Here is a 22,641-nt window from a genome sequence, read left to right on the forward strand (position 1 = left end):
AAGCAATTATGGGTTTCAATCAATTTTTCTTCTCCTTTTTGGCAGATAAATTCTGTTTGGATCCTAACCCAAACATTTCTCTTCACACGGGTGCGCATCCAATTCCTTTTTTTCCTATGTTGTTCAAGTCAAATTTCAGTCTCCCAGTCTCCGTGCATGGGGGAAAAGGCAGCCTGCGTTTTCCACTGCCCCGTTTATGTTTGAGAGATGATTTCTAAATGTGGAACAAATTTAATGGTTGTAATTAGCCGATGGCAGTGCCATAGAGCCTTCCCATTGCAGAAATAAGATTAAAATACGATGTGGGGAGCTGTGTTTCAATGGGAAATGAAAACAGCCCCCAAATCTACTGCTGGGGAACAAACACAGCAGCGGGCTGAGGGCTCCTCGTGCCAACAGCCTGCACGGGGGAGGGAAATTCCCCACCTCGACGGCGAAACGTGCCCTGCTCTTCAACACAATCTTCTGGCGAGGTCTCCCCGCTCCAGCTGCGCCTCGTTGGCTTTCCCTGAGTGGTTCTTTCTCTTTGTGGATTGACTGTGCTTGAACATGCACCAAGATGATGTTCTACACTGATAGTTTTCAAAAAAAACCCTGAAATGCCAGGAAATCCCGATTCAGAAACAGGAGGCGTGCAAGCCCTGCATTGGGAGGCAGAGCGGTGGGTGGGCGCTTTTGGGATGCGATCGAGGGGCATCACCCCCCAGCTGGACTTCCTTCTGGCTTCTTGGCTTTCCTCCATCACCCATGCGGTGTGAAAAGTAATTACCAGGTAAGAGGTGTGCAATGACGAGATCCAAGGCTGCAAGCCTCTCGGCACGCTCGCCTCTCGAACCGCTGGCGTTGCCAAGCTGTGCCAACGAAGGAGCGTGCCGAAGGACGGACAAGCTGATCTGTGCGCTTCGTCCACCACCCTGCTCTACAAGGACAAATTCTGGGGGTGCTTTCCAAGCGGAAAAGCAAATGATGGTTACTTTTAAAAGAGCATTTCACAGAAGACGCATGCAGGATCTGTCCCTCATGGGCTCAAACCCATCCTCCCCTTCCCTTTTACAAGCAGGGCTGTGGATGCAATGCCCACCGTGCCGGGACTGTGGCCAGGGCAATTGCACTCACAAGCACCTTGTCACAGCCTCAATAAAACCCTGCCTGCAGTTTGCCTCAAAGTTAATTTCTTGCTTACACTCAAAACGGGAGGCCACGGCTGCCAGCATGTGCCTGCTGAGTTTCTCTTAGAAGGCTGGACTAGTGCAGCCTCTGGTGCTACCGATTTAGACGTTGAGTGCTGCTTATATACCTGCTAGGGAAAGGTTAGGCAGTGCTGCCAATGCCATGTTAAAATATAGTAAATTTTCTTCTGCTATCCACCCAAAGACAGAAAAATTCCAATATAGGAAGTCAAAAGTAATGCCCCAACTTTCTAATATGCCACCTTCTTTCTCTAGCACAGTCACTGACGTTTTCACTGGGGGCATGTGATGGAGACTGCAAGGGAAGGAAAGGGAAAAAAGGAGAAAAAAATCCTATCCAACAACAGGACAATTCTTATACTCCCAGGTGTTTCAAGGACCCATCAAGGAGGAGAGAAAAAAGAAATTGTTGAATTTATAGTTTTAGGCATTTCACCTTTAATCTTCCTCCCAGCAAAGGGCTATCTATATAAAGACAAAACCTAATCTTTTTAGTAATATTATCATCACACTGGCAGGAGTATTTCTTATAAATCTAAAAAGCAAAAGGTTACCTAGGTCACCTTGAGAAGTGGATCTAACATTACATCATCCAACATATCAAGTCTTTAATAATGTTTACTCATATATTGAGTTATGCTACAATCTATAATCGGTTTTCAGATTCTTCCGGTGTTTAGTACCTTACGAGGTATCTACATCTAAGATGTGTGGGCTTCATTTTACTCTTTTTTTCCCCCCGTTATGCCACGGCTAAGCAGGACCTCAGCCTTGCTATCTTGGGCCAGCTGGGTTTCTTGGTCATGGTGCATTATGCACCCTCTGGGGCTTTGACCAAACTTCTTCCCTCTCCTTCCTTGCGGATAAACGCTCCTGAGCCGACGTCTGTGGGAAGCTCCAGGGTTTGGATGATGCTCTCCCTGGCAGCCTGAATGAAGCTGGGCTTCCCTCTGCCCCGCTGTCCCATGGCCACTGGGACCAGCCACGAGCTGCCTTCTGGCCCGAAGCTGCCCTCACCCTCAAAGGGAAGACCCTGTGCTAAGACTCTCAGCCTCTTATGGCTAAAAACCCAGAAAATTCAGCCAACTCCCCTCCATCCCCCCAACATCGTACATGGAACTATGAGCCTCCCGTTGGCTGTGCTGCCAGTCCAAACTTCACTGTGTTTATTTGTCTCGGTGCTTTCTACCGACAGGGACTTGGCCCTTTGACCCGAAATATTACCCAGTTTTGCATTTGGTGCCATTATAACTATGGGACTTTTTAAATAACTCAAGCAAGTTTTGACACTGGATTAGTCTGTGATCGTGGCCCACGTTTGGAGACATCAAGAACGCTTTAGGGAAAGATGCTTAAAATTAAACCCAAGCCAACCAACGCCCTTGCATGCTGGAGAGACCGGCTCCTCTTGACTGGGCATGACGAAGACCATTAAATGGCAAGCTGTGGTCAAGGAGGTGACATTTGGTTCCCTCAGAAAGAGGATAATTTGGCCACCAAGGAAGACCAGTGCAGCACTACAAAGACGCAGAAGGCTTTGTAAAAGCTCTTAAAAGACAAGCTGCTTCTCATTTGGGTGTAGACTCTTCGTATCTGTTGAAGAGCCTGCCAGTGCCACAGCGCAAGACAAAACCATCTGATTGGGTTTCTTTGCTCCTCACTCATGGTTGACAGGCAGGAGAAAGGGAACGGGCTGTCTCTACCCCTTCTTGACTTTGAAGCTTGTGACTTTCATCTGAAAAAATCCAAATGCTTTCCCTTTTCCCCCGCCCCCCCAATGACTGGGGTTATCAGAGAGCTTGGGAAATATCTCCTGTCAATGCATGTGCTCGGCTCCCATTAACGCTAATGAGAGTTGTGTCCATGAAGAAAAGGGGCAGCCTCTTTGTCTGTAAAGTATTGGCTTTCATAGCAAGTAGCTTGGCTCAAACTTGACCTACAATTTTAATTGGGTTTTGAGACTTTGCCTAGTGACTGGCTCCCCCCTACAAAACCCAAAGAGCACGAGAGAACAGCATACCCTCCAGCACTATCAGTTTTTCAGGACCACTGGCCAAGGCAACAATCCTCATCAATTTTGGTGGCTGTTCAGCATAAAAATTGATAGCAAGCTCTGACATGAAAGGTATTAAACATCCTATACCATGGTTATTGTCAAAGGCAAAAATAAGACATTTCCCTTATTGTCTTATATGTTTGAGGCTTGTCCAAACACTTCATGCCAAGTGGTAGAACATTTTAGTGATAATACTGATTTTTATTACTTGCATCATGCAGACAGCCAAGAGCCACGGTTCTGGGCTGCATACTCAAACACAACCTCAGACCCAAAATGGTTATTATCTCAACTGTACAAGTTCCTCTAAAAATAAGCAGATATATCAAAGCACCGAGGACGGGGAAGGAGATAAGCAATTCACTCAGCAATGGCAACGGGGCAGGACAACTGCCTCTGGGAAGGAGGGTGGCACGGGCGTGATGGCCACCACTAGTGGGTGGTGGGGTGGATGCCCCTCCATCCCTGCTACACGGGGCAGGTGGGTGGATGCCCGCCCCGGGGTCTGCAGGGGAGCATTTTTTGGAGATCCAGTCAGGACATCTTCCCGCCCATGGCTATAAGGAAGCAGGAGTGGAGGTGGAGTAAATACAGACAGAAGTTTCTGTTACTTACCCATCACGCCACAAGAGAAGAGGGTAGGTCCTTGACTCATCTTTGGAGTGCGCTGCAAACAACCAGAAAAACTATTCACTTCTCGCAGACTCGACCGGGGCACCAGAAACCACCCTGCCTCCAGCCTCGGCAAAGCTGCGCGGCACCCGGTGGGGAGGAGAGCCTCGGGCACCCGCGACGGTCCCGTTTTGGCAGGGACTGGGGGACAGACCCAGTCATCTCAGTGAAATAAAATCTAATTAAATGCTGCAGAGAGTTGGTGTTGAGGCCTGAGCTTGCAGATCATGGCTCCTGCACCTAGTCCTTACCCACAGGAATAGCTGCAGTGAGGTCCCCACCTCCGGGACCCAAAACACCGGAGAAACTAACAGGGAGCTGCAATTCAGCGGTAATTCTGGATAGGGCAAGAAAGCAGCAGCAGTGGTACCTGAACCCCATCCAAGCCCATCAAGGCCTCCCGTCTAGGTACAAAGTGGCTATTTAGTTTTTTTTAAACATACAGCGTGTTTCTAAGGCAAGGCACCCTCGCCCCAGCACTTCTGGGGAGTCCACATTCGGATTGTGCTGATTTGCACCTAAAAATAGGGAAAAACGCCACTATATGAATACAAAATTATCCTGGATGCTTTTTACACTCTCTTTTTCCAAGAATTTTCCTCTTGACAGCATAGGAGACATCATCAGACTTCTAAAAATGGGCATGGACAGTTTTATATACAATAAATCAATAAGTCATCTGCAATTACATAGCTTTCAGCTGTGTCTGCAAAAACACACTTTCATACTAATTGTTCTTTTATTATCCTCAAAAATATCCATATTCTGCTTCTGAAGCGTCTTTCCTGGCAACACCATCCCATCTGACCGAGGCTTTACATCATCTGAGGGAAGCACCAGCATGACCTCCCCGTTCACCGCACTGTCATAGCTGCGTTGTATCTGGCGTTAGACCGCATTCACACCTTCTCTCCTGATCCATGTTTGACATGTTGCCTGCCCACGTAACAACAATAATAACGTACCAAACGCTGGCACCTGGCTGCACAGAGCAATCCAACAAAAGGATCCCACTTCATATACAGAATATTGTAAATATTGAATAGAGAGGGACACGGAGGCAGAAAACAACGATGGGGCGCAGACGTGGAGAAGGTAAATAAGGGTTGGTCATCTTCTTTGGAGCATGTGCCACTTTTCTAGGGGAAGTCAAGCTATTTCTATCTGTCAAGCCCCCCCTTATGAAGTGGCAGGCAGAATTAATCAGGAGACAGCGAGGACAGGCAGCCGTCTCCAAAGAGTGGCCAAAGCGGAGCAGCGATGGAAGTGGGACAAGCCCCAGTGAAGGCAGAGCTTGTGCCAGCGCCCATCTGCGTGCCAGCCCCAGAGCCCAGCTACTGCCGGCAAACGCGGGAGGGGGAGTGTCCTGGTTTCAGCTGAGATAGAGTTAATTTTCTTTATAGTAGCTGGTATGGGGCTATGTTTTGGATTTGTGCTGAAAACAGTGTTGATAACACAGACATGTTTTAGTTGTTGCTGCACCAGTCAAGGACTTTTCAGCTTCCCGGGCTCTGCCAGGTGCACAAGAAGTTGGGAGAGGACACAGCCAGGACAGTTGACCCAAACTGCCCAAAGGGCTATTCCACACCACATGACGTCATGCTCAGCATATAAAGCTGGGGAAGAAGAAGGAAGGGGGGGACATTTGGAGTGATGGCGTTTGTCTTCCCAAGTAACCACTACGCGTGATGGAGCCCTGCTTTCCTGGAGATGGCTGAACACCTGCCTGCCCATGGGAAGGAGTGAATGAATTCCTTGCTTTGCTTTGCTTGCGTGCGCAGCTTTTGTTTTACCTATTAAGCTGTCTTCATCTCAACCCTCGAGTTTTCTTACTTTTGCTCTTCCGATTCCCCCATCCCACCAGGGGGGAGTGAGCAAGTGGCTGCGTGGTGCTTAGCTGCCGGCTGGGGCTAAACCACGACAGGGAGGAACACCTTTAGATGACGTATGTCTCATATTGAGTATAATTACCATTTGGTAAGAGTTTCGTCTTAATGCCAAACCGGGAACTGAACCAGACGAGCCCATCGGGCGTTGGTAGGTGATACTGTCCCACTGCTTGGACATTTATTTCTTTTAGGTGTTGCTTTTTGGCCTTTCCCATTAAGTTAATGGAAAAACTCTTGCTTTCTTTGGTGGATCAGACTTCTTGTGAACATCTGCCCCAATTTAACAGCCCGGACAACCCAGCAATTCAACCTGTGTAACCAGGACTATCATTGCACTATTGACCCAGACCCAGAGCTGCGGGAGGCTCTCAGCAAACATGCGAGGGCAAAGTTTCGCACTACAGCTCCGCACCTCTGCTGCCTGCCATCAGACGGGCCGGGTGCCCATCCCTTCCCGCAGTAGTAGAAGAAACTACTTCTCATCCGCCTCTCTGCAGCAAGTTCCCCTCCGCCTGCCCCGCACACCTCCTGCGGCACAGCCGGCGCCGGATGCTCAGGCTCCCCCCTTGCCGCCCCAAGCAGCAGCCACGGGAGATGCTGCCTTCCCAGCAGGAGCCAACACTAAAGCAAAGATATTTTTCTAATATATCAATATCCTTCCTTCCCAAATTTCACCCTTTTAAGGCAGGATTTAATGCTGCCTCTGGCTTGCTCGCCTTCTCGTCCGCCACGCGCTGCCAGGGCAGCCTGCCTTTGCCCCGGCACACTGCGCTATCTGCCCGGGAAGCACGGCCGGACAGTTCGTGATCCTCAGCAAACTTAGGCATTCATATTTCTTTTACGCTCAAAATGCCCATTTATGGCTAATCCTGCCAGATGCTTCCTGCCGTGTTCCTGCACGCCCTTATCTGAGGCTCTCAGCGCACCCTGTGAGGAATAGCCTCTCGCTCTAATTTCTTCTCAGACTATGACCGTCTCTCCTGGAGGACAGAGGAGCAAACGTCCATGACCAGCCTTGCTCCGGGCTTTCTCAGATGGCTCTCCATCGTCCCTCACCTCCTCCTCCCGCCCCTGCTCCGACGCTGCCCGCAGGCAACGCGTTGCCCCTCGTTCCCCACTACCGTGGGTACGCTCAGCCTCACGGCCTCGCTCGCCCCTTGCAGCGTCATTTAGGCTGTTTGCTGCCCCTAGTTTGGTTTTTTTTTGTTGCCTGCTCATTCGGCGCGGTTGGATTTGCATCCCTCCAGGCTGCCAGTGAGACTGCTAAGTACCACAGCCCTGCCCTTCGCCATCTCCCGCTTAATCCTGCTCCCCACTTGCTCATCCTCCTATTAATGATGAGCATCTGTTCGCTGTTGGTGAAGCAACTTCTCGCCTGTGTTATTCATGGTGTTGATTTTATTTTTTTCTACTGTTTATTCCATTGCATGCTTACTGAAATTCACATATGCAAAAGCCACAGCACTCCAATCATTTACTAGTCGCCTGCTTCTTGGATATTAATGCAGCTCAGTAGAAATCAGTGCCATAAACCATCTAAAAATCCGGCTCTGTAGCACAAAAAACCCTCATTATACAGCTACAGCAAGGCTCTCGGCAGCAAAAAGAGTTTTGAACAAAGATTTCACAATGCTTACCAGCTCAGTCCTGCATGTTACAGAGTCAGCACCTTTGTTTTCCCGAGTTTTGGTTAAGATCATCACCATGGTAATGCAGTCCTGCCTCGGAGTCCATCAGGGTCCAGGCCAAGGGCACCGGCAGCCGTGGTCTGGCGAAGCTCCTCTTTCAGTGCATGTTCCCCCGGGAAAGGCTCGGCCCCACCGGCTCCTCGGAGGATGCACAGGAACAGCCTCCGAGTGCGGAAAATTCCCTGTACACAGAGAGACAGAGGAACAGCTTTAAGGGACTTGCCTGGGGAGACGGTAGGATGAGGGTGGGTGTGCTGGGCGAGGGGCAAGTGCTGCTTGAGAAACACCCCGATGGCAGTTACTCCAGGGGAGTACTTATTTTAGACTGTTAAATATTGTCAGTGTCCCTCTGCACCCCATCAGCGCGGAGGGGTTCCGTGGGACAGGCGCTCGCATGAGCTGTTGGAAGCACGTAAGGTACACAAGGTGGTCCGGAGGGACAGAAGTATTTCGGGCAAATGACTAAATAAATAAACTAATTTTCCTCTGAATTATTCCCTTTGAAAAAGGGAACTGGAAGATACCGACGCTTTGATAGAAGGGCTCGTTAAAGCCCCAGGGTTGATCCCACAGAAGCCCTTGCCCCCACGCCAACTGGCAGCAGACGTCCAGCAGAAAAAGCCCCTCCAGCATCAGTAAGGCCGTGAAATCCCCTGGATGCCCCTATCCCACCCCAGCTACTCCCTGATTCCCAACCCATGAAGAGCCCTTTGGGGAAAAAGCAAGGCAAAGAATTGCCTGCAAGGAAGGAGAGAGCTCCCTGCCCTGAAATCCTAAGGGCCACACTATACCTCTTGGTCCTTACCTATTTCTTCGGTAGTTTTAGGTAGGAAAAGCTAAAGGCTGCATAGAGGAGCGCGTATTAAAAACCAAGCTGCCAGCCAGGCTCGTACAGCACTGCACAGACCCCACCACGAGCAGCTGCCCAGCTCTGCCTCACCTCCTGGCATCCTCTCCGATAAACTTACTCCCGTGTAAAAGCAGACAGATTGCAATTCCAATCTGATTAGAGAAATCAGTGTTTTCCCTCAATCACTCCTCTAATCCAGTTTCGCTATTTTCTTGCCTTGCAGTTAATGCAAACAAACAAAGCCACCATTTGCATGATCCGAAGAGCATAAAGCACTGATCTTGTAACATGCAGTCAAAACCCAATTGCAATATTTAAGGACAATATTTGAGGATATGCCACTAAGTATTAAGCCTCATTACGAACTGATACGCCTTCTCTTCCCAGCTCGTAAATCATCTTTTCCATGTTTACTTGGATTAGAGCTTGCGACGGTGTTATGAGTAGCTCATTTGAAGGCCAGCTGGCTGGTAAAGAAAAATCACCTTCTATTATTTTGTGAGGACAAAGTTCATCCAGAGTGCAAAGCCAGGATTGGGAATCAATACATTTTCCAAAGATTTACTGTTCCCAAGGGCACGTGGTACAGTCTCCAGCTTCTTATGGGACATTGGTGGGCTTATAATATACAATTTACTGGGCAACCCAATGACCAAATGGAAACCGTCAAACAGAAAAGGAAAGCATTTCAGAATGTCATTCAAAAATGACACATAGTTTGCTGAGCCCAGATCACATATTTGTACTACGGATAGCCTGGGTTCGTGCAAGGAGAGCACGATGTCGGGGAGGATGGGCTGGCTGGAAGACCAGTTGACTCAAACAGCAGCGTGTCCGCATCACCGCAGGGCTGCGAACCCCCCCGGTGATCCTGAGGGCAGCTCAGACACCTCTCTCACGGCACACGGACGCCCAAGGTTATGCTCAGGAGGCTCCCCGAGCCCTGCGCTGGGGCCAGCTTGGGGAGATCAAGCTGTTTTCCAGGACCAAGCAGAAAGTGCCGCTGTATGGTCATTAATAAGCTCCATGGGAGTTTTACATTTCTGCATCCTGACAGTCCTTGCATCAAATATATTGGTATGAAGCAAAACCCAGAGGTCCTGTTCAGGAGGGATGGCTGCTTACACCAGGCTCTGAACAAACACAAGAGGAGGGGATGCTCCCGAAAGGGGCTGCCAGTGTCAGCACGTAACGGGACAGACAGGGACAAACAGAAGACACGTGGAAGCGAGGACCAAATAACATGGAAACAGCGATACAGGGGCAAATAAGCAACACTGGTGGTGTGCTCGCTGCCAAAGCTTCCAGTTTTTCACAGCAAGATCCCCAACACCGGTACGGGGCCCCAGCAGCACACACGTGGCTCCGCTGGCAGCTGCACGGCACCCCATCCTTGCTGGCTCATCTCCGTTTCCTTCTTGTGAGTGCTCTCCCTCCAATTTTAGCCCCACCAGCTACCGATGTTGAGCCGCAGACCGGGGACAGGGAGCTGGGCAGCGGCTGCCCTCGCCGATGCTCGAGCCGGATCTGCCGGAACAGAGCTCCCGTTCCCCAAGGAAACATCCCCTCCTGCCGAACCTGCGGGGCCAGCAGCCTCCCAGAGACCAGCGCGCACACAGCAGCCCGGCGGACGAGAGGCACTGGGACCCCAGTGCGTGCCTCCCAGCCGGGGCAGCTAAGCCAGGTTTAAAGGCTTAAAGCCCCGCCAAGGATGAGGAGCAGGAGGCTCTCTGGGAGGCTCCAGCCTTCCCCCAGTGCTGGGGAAACCCCCGGCACAGAGCTGGCAGCGCCCTCGTGCTCCTCTGCGCCATACCATAGATGGCTAAAGCACAGGACGGGGACTAAAAACACCCAAGATTTATATTTTTATCTGCCACGGTCTCGGTTGTGCCTGATTCCAACACAGAGATAGCGATGCTTGCCGTGGGGCTGGACTCTGGGGCCATCGCCTGCGCGGCGGCAGCATGGGAAGCAAAGATCAAACAAACGTTCAGAGCAGCATGAAAGCAGTTAAGCAGGGTTCCTCGTTAACAGGGTATGATTTCTTCACGAATAATTATCTTTCCCTAAGGTAATGATTAATGTTGCTGCAGCAGACTCCGATACACACCCAGGCGTGCGGCAGCCAGCAGGCAGGAACGGCAGCAAGTACAGGCAGACGCTGCCTGCCCGAGCCGGACAGGCAGCAGCGCACGCCACCTCGCACCTCCCCTCTCCCTGCTCCACCGCATCTCCTGCAATTAACACAACCCTAACGATAACGCAGCAAACCGCTGGCCATGCTGCAAGCTGGCCGATAACATCGCCCGACATCGGGTCCGAGACGCGCTTTCAGGTCTGGGCTGTTTTGTTTTAGCTACCGCTTGGTTGGGTTTTGAAATCATCCCCACCAAGCAATTGAAATAAAAAAGGAAAACTTTCCAGTGAAATGTGATCTTTGGCTCGCCATCCTGCTCCACCGGGCTCCTGACGCACGGCGTGACCCAGCGCGGTCCTGCCCTGTCATGTCCTCTCGATGCAAACGAGGGCTGTGGAACAGAAACGCTCCTGCAGACCTAGGATGTTCTCCCTATTGACTCCGAGGAGGAAACTACTGGGTATTTATAGACCGGAGGCTTTCACACACACACACACTAATAAAAAGATACTCTTCAGGGACCATTAATTATTTTAAGACATGTATTTCCTCATTTGCAATCAGATAAAGGAACTCTCTTCATCCCTCCGTCAAGGTTAAGTTTAGACTTGGGCCATGGCCACTGGGATCGACACGATCTCCGGAGCTGTGTGGAGCACCCACGAGCAGCACTAGGGCATGGAAACCCCCAAATTTCAGCGAACCGTGCTTTTTCCATGGGTATTGCTTCAAAATACAGACCAAGCAGAAGCCTCTGTGATCTTTGCAGTTGCAGAGGTGGAAAGAGGCTTCTCTCAGAGCTGCTTTCTGGACAGTATCACAGCAACCGAGCGTTGGGCTTGGGAAAAAATTATACTGCAAAAAGAGTAAGTCAGATGATCCAACTTTCACCCACAGGCTTGAAAGGTAACGCCTGTGAACAGCCGAGCTCCTGACGAAGCACCAGCAAGGAGTGCAGCCCCAGAGCTGCTCACCGATGGCAAAGAGCCCTTCCCTGCAGGGAGGTCCCACTCCCCGCACCACGACCGGTGCTACCGCAGCGGAGTCCCAAGCACCGCGCAGCTGCCGAGCCACGGCGTGCCCCGTTCACCTGCTCCACTGAAACGTATGGAAAAGACCCTGGGAGGTAGCAAACTGTCTGTCGGATGCTCTGGCACAGACGAAGGGAGCCTCGACAGCCACCAATATCCCATGCCCATACAGCTGACCCCCAGCAGTGCTCTTTGTGAAGACAACTGAGGACCAGCATCACACAGATTTCAGTTTGCTGTGGGACCATCACCCTCTGTACCGAAAACATTCCACCCCTGTCCAGCTCAAATAATCCATGTCCAGGCACACACTCTGACATAAAACCTATTTAGAGGCAGAAAGGGCATGCAGGAACGAGGAGCCGGAGAAGTATTTTGCCTACTGATACACCTTGCGAGCAGCACAGCGGGATCACTCTTGGAATATAAATCACCTGCCCCGCTGAATTTTTAAACTCTGCTGCCCAAAGCCTTCAGTGAAAAAACCACGACCCACGCAGGACCCTGCTTCCTACCCCAGCACTGTTCCCTGTGCTATGCCTGGAGAAACAGCCAGGCACCCTTTTGACTGCACAGAAATTTTTCTTAACGCCCTGCAAGAGGAAAAGGGAAACGTTCCTGACATTTACTTTCTGAATGAAACCGAGCGCTACCCGTCCCTCTGCGGGCAGAGGATTTCCAGCCACTTCAAATCCCTCCCAAACTGCGTGAAAGCAGAGGAAGGACAAACACCCAAGCCCAGGCTCCGTCCTCGGCGTAGCTGCGGACTTGGCTCCATCGCCACCAGCAGCGTCATTCCAAAACGCTGCGGTGCAATCGAGAGCACGCTTTGGCTCAGCGAAAAACACTCCCACCATCGCCACACCGCAAACTCTGGCCGTGCGGCTCTGCACAGCCAACGTTGATGCTACGCGAAGGCACACGGTGCTTCGGGAAGCAAGGCTGGAGCAAGCCAAGTCTCCCGGCTCAGCGCATCTTCTGGCGGCCGCTGCCCCGAGGTTTATCCCGGGGCAGGAGGGCTCAGTAACGCCGGTTCAGAAGTTGCGAACGCCACCAAAGGAGCCACGAATACGAGCGAGGACAGAGGCAGCAGTTTGATATACACGGCTCTCTGAGAGGAAAAGCAGCAAACGCAGCTTGACGGTGGAAAACGCCAACCTCGCCTCCTCCGAGCGGAAAACAACGGGCTGAGCAACGAGCCGCCGCGATCACGGAGTTTATTTAACACAGTTTAGACCCACACGTTTGAAAAACCAAACCTCATCCCTCCGGGCCAAACTCTGAGCACGTTTCTAAGGCTTAACCGCCCTCCCCCTCTCACCAATTAAACAGAAATTCCCCTCCTGCTACGCAGATCCCGATTTCTGTGCGGACAGACTGCTGCGGAGCCCGGGCACACTACAGCCGGCAACCCCCCTCCAGACGCTACAGGTGACTTACAAGGAATTTGGGGAAATAGCCAAAACTGGTTACCGCAATTGAAAATTGTGGGGTTTAAGGCTTTCTACAGAGCATCACGTTGCAATTTTTATCCAAACTAAAAATCGTGCCCCCCTCCCCATCCTTCCGCTTCTTAGGAGGGATTTGGGGCTATATTGAATCTCCTCGTTGCACAGCGGGTCTCACTCTCAGTGCTTTAGAGAACACCAAGAGGTACATCTTCAATTTGTTGATTTATTGCGTTACAAATTTGGAAAAATCCTTGAAGCCCATCATCTGCATGTAGCTAAGTGTGGGCTCATTTCCTCACTCGGGCAGTAATTTGCCTTCTGCAGCAGGGCTGAGAGGTGCTCAGCTCTGGGCAGGTTGCTCCCCTCGCTTGAGCACTCTTCCATGTCAGTAGCGAATATTGATTTTATTTATGGGGTTAAAACCTCCAATAAACGTGAAAGATGCCATTGAGGGCCTGAGAAGGAACCTTTACCCTCTGAAAACGTCCCGTGGACTAGTCCTGAGTAAACAGGATCAAGAGTCAGCGCACAAGACTTCAAAGGACAAAATTTCCACGGATGCAGCTACGTCAGGATCGTCCCCTGGGACTCCGCGTCAAGAGGAAAGAGCTGCCCCAAGCTGCCCAGCCTTCGGAGGAGAAAGGCTGCAGCACTGCCCCATCTCGCCCTGAGCCTGCAGTCACCTCCTCCTGATCCACAGGGTCTCCCCAGCTCCGGGAAGGGCAAGCACGGTCCTGCCGAGAGGCCGGAGAAGGGCTCCGGCACAGGAGACCACGCGTCCTGCATCGCACTCCCCTCTTGCCTGGCAAGGACTCAAGCTGGCCACATGCTCCAGGTACTCGGAAATTACCAGCCAAAGAAAAGGAAGAAAGAAATGCCCTCTTCTGCCTGCTGCTTGCAGCTAGACTAGTCTTTTCCAAGGCTAACGAGATAAAGACACACTTTCAGCACTAATTAATAAGTAAGACTTGCCTACACTTAACATTTTTAACAGCCAGCATAACAAACGGGAAAGCAGTAACGGGTTGTGTTTAAGATGAGCATCGCTCCGTAGGTCTGCACGGCTTCGAGAACCACATCACCTCGTTGCTTACGACCAACAGCTTCTCGGAAGAACGGAGGCTCTCACCGATGCAGCCCAGTGCTCGCGCGTGCCACAGAGCTGCCAGCGCAGGACAGCCCGGACGGAGCCGACCTCTACAGCCACGCTAACAAAATCCACAGCCAGAAGGAGCCCGAGGTTTACCACAACAGCACCCATCTCAAGGGGCCACGTTAGGAACAGAAAATAAGACGCGCAGCCGCTGCGGATGGCCACGTGCAAGCTGCTTTACGGAGGTCTGAGGTTAACCCTCGCTACCAGGAACAATGGATGTACCGGGGTCCTGCCCACAACCATAAATTAATTACTAAGCAAATAAAAATCTATTATTTCAATCCGAACCCTGGCTCCAAGTGCCTGGTCGCTGCCTCAACCCAACGCCAAAGTCACGCAAGGCAGCGGGTCCCCAGCACCCTGAGCCCCAAACCACACGTCCAAACACCCCCAGCCTCTAGCAAGAGCCCGAAGCCCAAGCTCACATACAGACCTGCGTGTTTGCGTGGGACCTCATCTGCGTGCGAGCTCTCACCGAAAAGAAATAAGAGCAATTAAGGAAAATTACACACCATCTAGTTGAGTAAAACACATCAGGTTTATTGCCCCCGTGCTCTTAGGGAATAGGAGTGGCAGGGGAAAGACTCCCTTACACACCAGCAGCGGAAAGGGACTGAAAGGACAGGGAAGGGGCAGAGGTGCTTTGTCTCAACATCTTAGCTCGAAGAAAATGGTGCTGGCAGTGACTTTGCCTTTTCCTCCCTGGCAACTGAAAAGGAAAAGAAGAGAGCAAAATTAGTCATTGCAAAACAGCAACCGGCAAGCGAGAGGTGCGAACGAGGAGACGGCTGGTTTCCAGCGGAGAGGTGCCAATTAGACGGGCGAAGTGACTACGCAGGACCCAGCTCGCTGCACGAACACTCACGCACGGTAGCTGAGGAGAAGAGCATACCATTCAGAGCATGGCATCTTCAGTATCTCTTGCTTGCGCATTCAGCCTACACATAAATCGTCACGGAGGATCAGCATCGGACCTTCAAAGGGATCACTCCTTAGCTGGCCACGCGCGTAGGTTGATGAGCTGCTCCAGCTTGAGGGTGCATCCCCAGCACATCGCTCTGCCACGGAGCGACGCCGGGAGCAGCTTAGCCCAGACCTGCTGTGGCAGAGCTCAGCCCCACGAGCCCAGCGTCCTCCTCCCCCGGTCCGGTCCCGGGGGACCGGTCCCGGGGAGCCCCACACGAACGCAGCCCTCCCAGCAGCCACGCTGGCTGGGGGACAGGCACCGCCAGTATCTCTGCACGGCGCCGATATTTAGCCATATCCTACAGCACAGTCTTAGCGTGAAAAACACCTGTAGAAATGGCACGTTCTCTTCGAGCAAACCTGTCATCGTTGCCTAAGCCGCTCATTAGGGGACTGCTGCTAATTTCCAAGGAATATTGGAAATATTGGACCAAGGGCTGTCTCTGGAGAAGAGCAGCTGAAGCGGCAGCAGCAGTCCAGCCTGCTGGTCCAACGAACCATCTCACCTTTCTACTTTTTTTTTTTCCCCCAATTGTGAGATTTATTATAAGAATTTGCAATGGTCTGTGAGACACTGTGAGTGTTGGCCACGCTCCCAAAAGCTGAGGAATTGCTGAACTGAGAATTGCTTTGGCTGCTTAATCTCAACAACTAGGGATGCTGAACAAGCCAGCAGAGTCCAGGTTTACTTTTAATTACTGCTTGGAGCGTGCTGCTCTAATAAACAGACACGAAAATCAATTCCTGTTTCTTCCTTATATTCTTTTCCTGTATACAACCTGAAATGTCTGAGACAGAGAAAGTAAACACAGCCCCGCCATGCCATTTTTACAGACTCACTTCTCAAGCACAAACAATTTCAAATAGCACATAAACCCATCTTAATACCTACCTCTATAACACGACGTCCACCTACTTACAGCCACTAAGCCACTCAGAGTTAGGGGGGCTTCTTGGCCAGCCCGACCCTCTTTGCTCCAGAGCTCTTGGGGTCTCTGCGAGAAGCACGTCTTGCAGCTGCAAAACAGGCTCAGCGCTGCAACGCTGACCGTAACGCTTTCAACTCATCGGTGACCACCAAAAAACCACCACACGGACCAAGTACAAGCAAGATCTGGGACATCTCGTAGTGTAATTGAGGAAAGCTTGCCAAGCACCACAACACCATCATCGCTCTCAGAACAGATCTGGATACTGCTTGCAAGTCAGATTTCTCCCTTTTTCGAGGCTGACGGCCCCTAAAGAAATATCTGAATTTAAAGCAGGGAAATACTGGATGTATGCATCGATTGCCAGACTTCACATCATCTCCTACCGCTTCCCCTTTATGGATAAATACCCTAAGATTACAGAACCCTCACGTGAAGCCCAGGAAAATGATCACTTAGGACCTTCCAAAAACTGAAATTATCTACCTGACCTAGGCAGGCAACATTTTAAGAGTTCCAAATGCTTTCAGCAGACGGTCTCCGTGCCCATGCAGGGTACCACATGTGCCCGCCGCCGCCTGCAAACCCTATGAGACCACTGTTTGCATTAGACCAAAGTACTTCTGCTCTTGGGCAATCTCTGGGGTTTCATTCCTCAGCTCAGAAATAGCTTTCAAAGAGCTCCTCGGCTCCTGAAAGACAAACCTAGAGCCTTTATTAATCCTCCTAGCAACTGAAAGGCACATTTCCCGGCTGTTTGTCCATTCATTGCCACCAACATTGGCAAGAGGAAGGTACGGCAGCAGCACGGCCGCAGAGGGAGGGAAGGAGTCCTCCGGGGCTGGGAAACCTTTGCCCACGCTGCCACCACCTCTCTCCGGCACGCCGGCAATGTATTTCTGAGCCCTGCATCTCACACAAATCTCTTCAGTGAATGAGGAGCCAAACATCTGCGAGTTGTCTGAATTAGCGTGAATTTGGCAGACTGAACAGCAAACTTGTATCGCCCTGCAGCCTTCGCATTTCTTGTTTTCCTCGGGTTCATTAAATACATAACAATCTGTTACCAGAAGACGGTTCCTACCTGCACGGGCTGCCAAAGAGCCGGTTTTGATGGCTCTGGTGGAGATGGAGGAATGTGCAGGGAGGAGAGGGGGCTCTTCCTAATTCTGCAGGGCAAGAAGACGACAGGTTGCAACCACCCTGCCTCCTCCAGCAACCGCCCACTGCACGGCAAGCCTACTTCCAACACATAAACCTGGTGCAGCCAAAGCTGGAGGTGATTTTTGGCAAGCTATGAGGGGAACAGAGCTTAAGAGTGTCGGACAAGAAGGGGGAGATGCCTTCAAAAGCCAAGGATGTCCTGCAGCAGCATCCCAGGTAGGTGAAATAATCACTCCGCATCCAGACGGAGAAACCAGGCTCTGCGAGGGTTATTCATACTGCAAGCAGAGCCCTGGGCACAAGGCATCCCCGATCCTCGGGGAAATCAGAGGTTTCCCACTGCTGCTGAGCAAGCCTGGCAGCACGGGGCCCGGGCACGCAGCGAAGGCATCGCCAATGCCAAGCCACAGGCGGAATGGTCTGATGCTGTGATGGGGAAAGTACTGGAGGCTTCACCTTCCCTCAAAGGAAGTCTTTCGCTATGAGGAAGAAGTCAAAGCAAACACCCACTCACCTGTTTACCCATTTAAATCAAAGCCAAAGCAGCACCGAAACGCGCCCGACAGCATTTCCACAGAGTCATTCATTGAGAGTTTGGACTTGGGTTTCAGCTGGTGTTTTTAATATCGCAGGCAGATGCTTGCGAGGCTGGAATAATACAGAATCTGTTGCTATAACACACTCTCAGCTCCTGCGAGGTGTCAGCAGCACGTAGAGCCCAAACCTCCTGCACGTTTGGCTCCCTCAGGGGCTTCCCAAGGGCTGGGAGGTGAAATGTTTACCCCTGAGCCGCTGTGAGCCTGGGGTACAGCTCCAGCAAGCTGGGGTACAGCTCCAGCAAGCTGGCTCTCGCTGCCCCAAAGCAAGGTACCCCACCAGGCGATCACCCCGCTGGAGAAGCAATGCCCACAGAGGACCATTTTCCCAGCACTGGGATGCTTCATCCCCTGGAGATGCCTGATCAGCTGAAATACAGCTGGAGCAGGGCACGATGAGCCCCGCTATAGCTTGGCACCCATAAAAGCCCAGATTTTACAGCCCATCTCGGAGATGAGGAAAAAAAAAGAAAGAAAAAATCTAAGTGGAAATGAAAACAGTCCCTGCTTTTATTTGGGCTGGCAGAAACACCGTCCTGCCCAGCCTTCCCCAAGCTCATTTATGACAGCGTGAACATGCAGTAAAGGGGAGGGGAAAAAAAAAAAATAAAAAAAAATCTGCATTTTCCACCCCAAGAGTCCCCATCTCTGGACACTCTCCATACATCCCTCCTCCTCCCACCCCACAGGTGCAAATCAGGAGGAGAAATAGATTCCTCTGTGCCGTGGAAATGGGAAGCCCAAAGGACCGAGGGGTCGGCCCCAGCACCAACGCGGTGTGGAGCACAAAGCCCCCTCCTGAAACAGCATCCCGAGGAGAACTGACCTAAATGCTGCATCCCATCCCGGCTCCAGCAGGCTATCGGGAAGGGAATCGCGCCAGGTATTTTGTCAGTGCACAAACATGAATGGTTGCCCAGTACAAACAGGGCAGCAAAAATGTCCACCTTCATCCCATGGAAAAATACATATCAACTTGCTACACTAATGAGTGAAGGAATTAATGAATCCTAGAATTTGTAAACCATTAGGAAGTCCTTAAAATAATGACACCACCTTAAAATGCATGAGACTTGCAAGTTAAACATCAGGCTCTGTAGAAAACAAGATACAGGGTTTTTTATAAACACTAAGGACAACAAGAAGTCCCACTGACAACATTGCTCTGCAGTCAGAAAGAACGGCAGGAACATCAGTCACGATGCAGAAAAGGGAGAAATGGTCAATATATACTTTAATGCCGTCCTAAGGAGAAAGTAAAATGATACGGTCACGTTTGTCAAGAGTAACCTGGGATGATATTAAACAGCAGGCACTAAATATAGATCTTTCTTAAACAACAGCTCCAAATAATTTGCACCTTCAACTTTTATAAGACCATGCCAAAAAGTCTTTGGAGCCGTCACTGCCGATGCTCCCAGAGGACAGGCACAAGCCAGCGTGGTAAACGTGATGGCCCCGACAAAACCAGCCCTGCAAGGCTCAGCTTTCAGCCCAAGGACGGAGAGTCAGGAAGCACAATTTACACCACCGAGAAGAGAGCTCATCTCACTTGATGTCTTTGTGCCGGTAAGAGGGAGAGCTGGTAAAACTTCATTAAAGCGCATAGAAATGGATGACAGTTATCGATAACGGTTTAACTGACACATCTCGAACAGACCTGCAAATAACCTGGCACTACTGGCTTCACCAGAAACTAGACTTTCACTTTACGCCATGTAATATTTCTGGCAATAATTGGGAAGGAAACAGGAAAGTCAGTGCTGTGGAAGTGGCTCAAAAGTGGTAGAGCACTAAAGACAGAGGAGGACAACTTGACAATACAGAATGGAGAGAAGCAACCAGCACAGTTTTTAACTGAGATGCTAAGATACGCCTTAAAAAAGTAAATTGCTTAAAAGACACTCACCTCGAAGGCAGGGGCACGTCCCCAGGCTCCTGCACTGCGCAGTGGATTACCAAGGCACGTGGGAGATAGGACCGTGGGCTGGATACATTGGGGATCTCCAGGAGGAGAAGAGACAGTATCGCCTCTGTGCTCCGCGCTCCATGACCACTACGGGGACCTGGAGCCTTCTGCCACGTCTAATTAAGGTCTGGAGAACACCCCAGGAGTAACTGAGGGAATTGGAGACACGGGTACAGGGCAAGACTGGGGGAACGTGGAGCGGTAACAGCTCAGGAACGACCCAGTCACCCCCATCCGAGAAGGAAGGAGATGCTGAGCAGGTCCTTCAGAAGGAGCAGACCAGCAGTAAAACACCACCCAGCACTGCCTGAAGTCGAAACTATGCAGGTTCAGAGTAAGGGCAAAGTGCGATTTTTTTCCCCAAACAGCATGGACAACCATCATTGCAATAAATTAACAGCATAATAAATGACAGCAGGGGGTTCTCAATCCTCGCTACGTTTTTATCTCTGCACTGGATGGCTTTTCTAAAAGACGTGCTCCAGCAAGAATTAATTCAGAAAATTACTAAAACTGGCGATACACAGAGCAGCCTCCAGGCTCGTGGCTCTCCTGGCTCGCTGCCCTACGCCGCGGGCCAGCTGCTGCACCCCCGCGCCCAGCAGCCCCCGTGCCCCAGCACGGTCCCCAGGACGGTTTGTACAAGGAGCAGGAGGGAGGGCTGACACACCAGCCCCTCCACAGCCTGACCAGGCTCCTGTTTCTGCTCTAACACGGCTCTTTCTTAACCTGCCACCTTCACGGTGTATCGTCGCAAGAGACGGGCACAGGGAGGGCACCAACAGCGCGATCCATCACAGCGGAGAGTTGGATTTTTTTTAAAATGAAGTTTAAAATACTTAACAATTCACCCGAAACCTCCATGGGAAAAGTAATCTTCTACCAACAACATAAACCATGCGCAACCGAAAATGTGGGTGATAGTTTCTAAATGAAGCTATCGGTAACTGTAAATCCTCATTAACCACGATGCTTTCGCTCCAAGAAGTACCATGCATCGCATTGTATTTCAATTATAACACAACTGATAGTCCAATAAAGAGATAATATTTTTCTGAATTAACAGAGAGGCTACAAAACCAAACGCGGATATTTTTAATGCTTTCTGTATCTTCATAATTGTAACGGATCTTCAGCTTTGGCATGCAATTTAAGCTTTTGGCATCTATTTAATAGTATTAAAATTTTTCCTTTCACAAATGTTACACAATATTCTTTTGTAACGGCTGGGACAAAAAGAGCATGCGATAACGGGGTTAATAATACGTATACTTGAAGTAATTTTATAGCATCGACAACTATTACCCAGCAGACCAGGAGGCTATTTTCAGTAACGTTAAGGTAAGCACACAAATACAAAACCCACACTTATCATGACTTTCCCACATCACTTGTAACGAGAGATTGCTGCGGCCAGCTGGCCTAACTGTGCTGCTAGGCTGTCCTAACCAGAGACAAGACTAGGTGTCTTCATTAATGCCGTTTTCCTTCCCTGACATCTCCCAGCGGTGCAGAACAGCGATGACGGCGGTTGCACAACTGGGGCAACTGAGGCAGAGGAGCAGGAAGGCTGGTCTCAGGTCACTGTGAGAGTCGTCATGGGGAAAAGGACAAAAAAGAAATTTCTTAAATGCAAGTAAGTGCGTAACGTGCTTTAACTCGTTCCTGAGGAGACCTTGGATTTAGGAGCGGGATGAGGGGTGCGTCTCTTAACCCCCCCCAGTCCAGACCAGCCACTGAGACCGATGCAAGTCGCTGGTGCAGCTTGACAGCAGCATCGTTCTGCACCACCACCCCCAAGCCCCGCTGCTCCTCTGCCATCGAAAGGATTTTTGGTCGTTCCTTTCAAGGGCTGGTTTTGAGCAGAGAGAGAGCGCGCAGGTTTTCCAGCTGCCGGATCAAAGTTTGCCAGATTTCATTTTTTACAAACCCTAGGAGACATAACAAAATATAAGCACAAAGCGGCCACAAAGTAAAACTCTTCTTTCACTACGGTCCCATACCTACAGCACAGCGCAAGCCCTGAACTTCGGCTGCTGAAAGCAAAAGCTATGGCCAGGATCCACAAATACGGTGAATGATATAGCCCAAGGGATGCTTCAAATGGACTACAGAGGAGTGACACCAGTGATGCTGCTATATTTAATCCTCTAAAAGCAAAAACCTTGACCACGTCTCCCTTGGGCATTTTTTTTAGGGGGGAGGTATAGAAACTCAATGCACCAGAGCAGATTTTTTGCACTCACTTGACCAGTTCTTAAAATATTACTCAAAATACGGTGATGATGGAGCCAGACTCGCCTGGGTACCCCCCACCCACCTTTGCGGGGACCCACAGCCTGCGGTGCTGGGAGCAGCCGTGCTTCGTGCAGGCTTCGGTGCTCCTCCAGGTCAGTCTAACACAGCTTCCTCCTTCCGTGCATTTCAACAGAAACCTCTAACATATCAAATCTTATTTATCTTACATAGCACGTGTCAGATGCAGAAGATGCAATATCTCACATATCTAACATATCAAACGTCACAGGCTTCATAACTCATGGATCAACCACCTGAAGCCAGGAGAAATTCTGGCTGTAAATTAATTGCGTGATGACACTTTTTAGTTTTCAATGCCTGCTTCACCTGCTGATGACTAAAGGCTCACGCATCCACAGCTTGTACTATCAGGGCTCGCACCAGCTTGGTGAGGCTTCAGAAATAAGCTCTTGCCTGGGAATTTTTGTCTCTCTAAAGGCAGCCAACTCATAAAAGTTTGGAAAAACAAAACAGCCCAAGGATCTGCTCTCCGGTTCACTGTACCAGAGCCACGTTCTGCATTGCTGCTCTAAGCAAATACCTGGGTCACGGGCAGCCGGGCTGCGACTACGGGCACGTAGTGTGACCTTGGAGAAGGC

General features: G+C 50.6%; 1 protein-coding gene across 4 annotated transcripts in view; it reads right to left on the reverse strand.

Moving 5' to 3' along the window:
* The window catches only part of FAM53B (family with sequence similarity 53 member B), a 57,782-nt gene that overhangs the window by 31,014 nt on the left and 4,127 nt on the right, over positions 1-22,641 (reverse strand). For all 4 annotated transcript variants that reach the window (XM_072871504.1, XM_072871508.1, XM_072871506.1 and 1 more), the window contains exons 2-3: positions 7,445-7,677; positions 3,862-3,913 (exon numbers count right to left, since the gene is read on the reverse strand). In XM_072871504.1, the coding sequence (XP_072727605.1) occupies positions 3,862-3,913; positions 7,445-7,513 (121 nt within the window). In that variant the 5' untranslated portion in view covers positions 7,514-7,677. The remainder of the gene's footprint in view (positions 1-3,861; positions 3,914-7,444; positions 7,678-22,641) is intronic.

This window comes from Ciconia boyciana, chromosome 8 (assembly GCF_034638445.1).
Source record: "Ciconia boyciana chromosome 8, ASM3463844v1, whole genome shotgun sequence".
Lineage (NCBI taxonomy): Eukaryota > Metazoa > Chordata > Aves > Ciconiiformes > Ciconiidae > Ciconia > Ciconia boyciana.